The sequence below is a fragment of the Haliaeetus leucocephalus genome, unplaced genomic scaffold (assembly GCF_000737465.1).
Source record: "Haliaeetus leucocephalus isolate CR32 unplaced genomic scaffold, Haliaeetus_leucocephalus-4.0 Scaffold203, whole genome shotgun sequence".
NCBI lineage: Eukaryota > Metazoa > Chordata > Aves > Accipitriformes > Accipitridae > Haliaeetus > Haliaeetus leucocephalus.
In genome coordinates, this window is record NW_010972639.1 from 926718 (window position 1) to 927295 (window position 578).

Sequence of the window (578 nt, forward strand, 5' to 3'; positions counted from 1 at the left end):
CTGCGGCCCTCTCCCGGCTGGGCCTTCCGCGGCCCGCCGCCAGGGGTGGCGCGGCTCCGGCTGAAGCCCGGGCCTCGCCGCCTGCCCGTCCCCTTCCTCACCTGCTGCGGGTCCCCGGGAGAGCCGGCGCCGGGCATGTCGGAGTCCGAGTCGGAGAGCTCGCCGTCCTCCACGTCGCCCTCCATCCTCCGCGCCTCCAGCGCCATCGCGCCGCCGGAGCGCGGCGACTCCTGAGCGGGCACCAGACGCGGGCGCAGCCGCGGCGCGCGGAGACCGCCTCTCACCAATAGGGAGAGCGGGCGGCTGTGATGGAGAGCGCGGTGCGTGTCGGGAACGCCGGCGAGCGGGCGGGAAGGAGGCGGGAAGGGGGGGGGGCCCCGCCGCCATCTTGTTCTTGTTGTACTCTCCCGGAAGTGTTTCGTGCTGCTGTGCCGGCGCGTTGTCTTGTCGCTGCAGTTGTGGAAATGGCCGGTGCTGCACAAAGAAATAAGTTTAGATGAAAATCCATCCCGCTTAGCTTCACCGCATGCCCGGGGCGGCCGGCCAGGCCGTGCGTATGCATCGCCTCAGCAGCTGTG

At 71.1% G+C, this 578-nt stretch overlaps 1 protein-coding gene across 2 annotated transcripts in view; it reads right to left on the reverse strand.

Annotated features, from left to right (window-relative positions):
- Nucleotides 1-264, reverse strand: part of PHAX (phosphorylated adaptor for RNA export) — a 12984-nt gene extending 12720 nt beyond the window's left edge. For both annotated transcript variants that reach the window (XR_774262.1, XM_010566074.1), the window contains exon 1: nt 102-264. Coding sequence is in view for 1 of the 2 variants with exons in the window: in XM_010566074.1 (XP_010564376.1) it covers nt 102-206 (105 nt within the window). In the remaining variant the exon portion in view is untranslated. The remainder of the gene's footprint in view (nt 1-101) is intronic.
- Between the last annotated feature and the right edge of the window lie 314 nt (nt 265-578).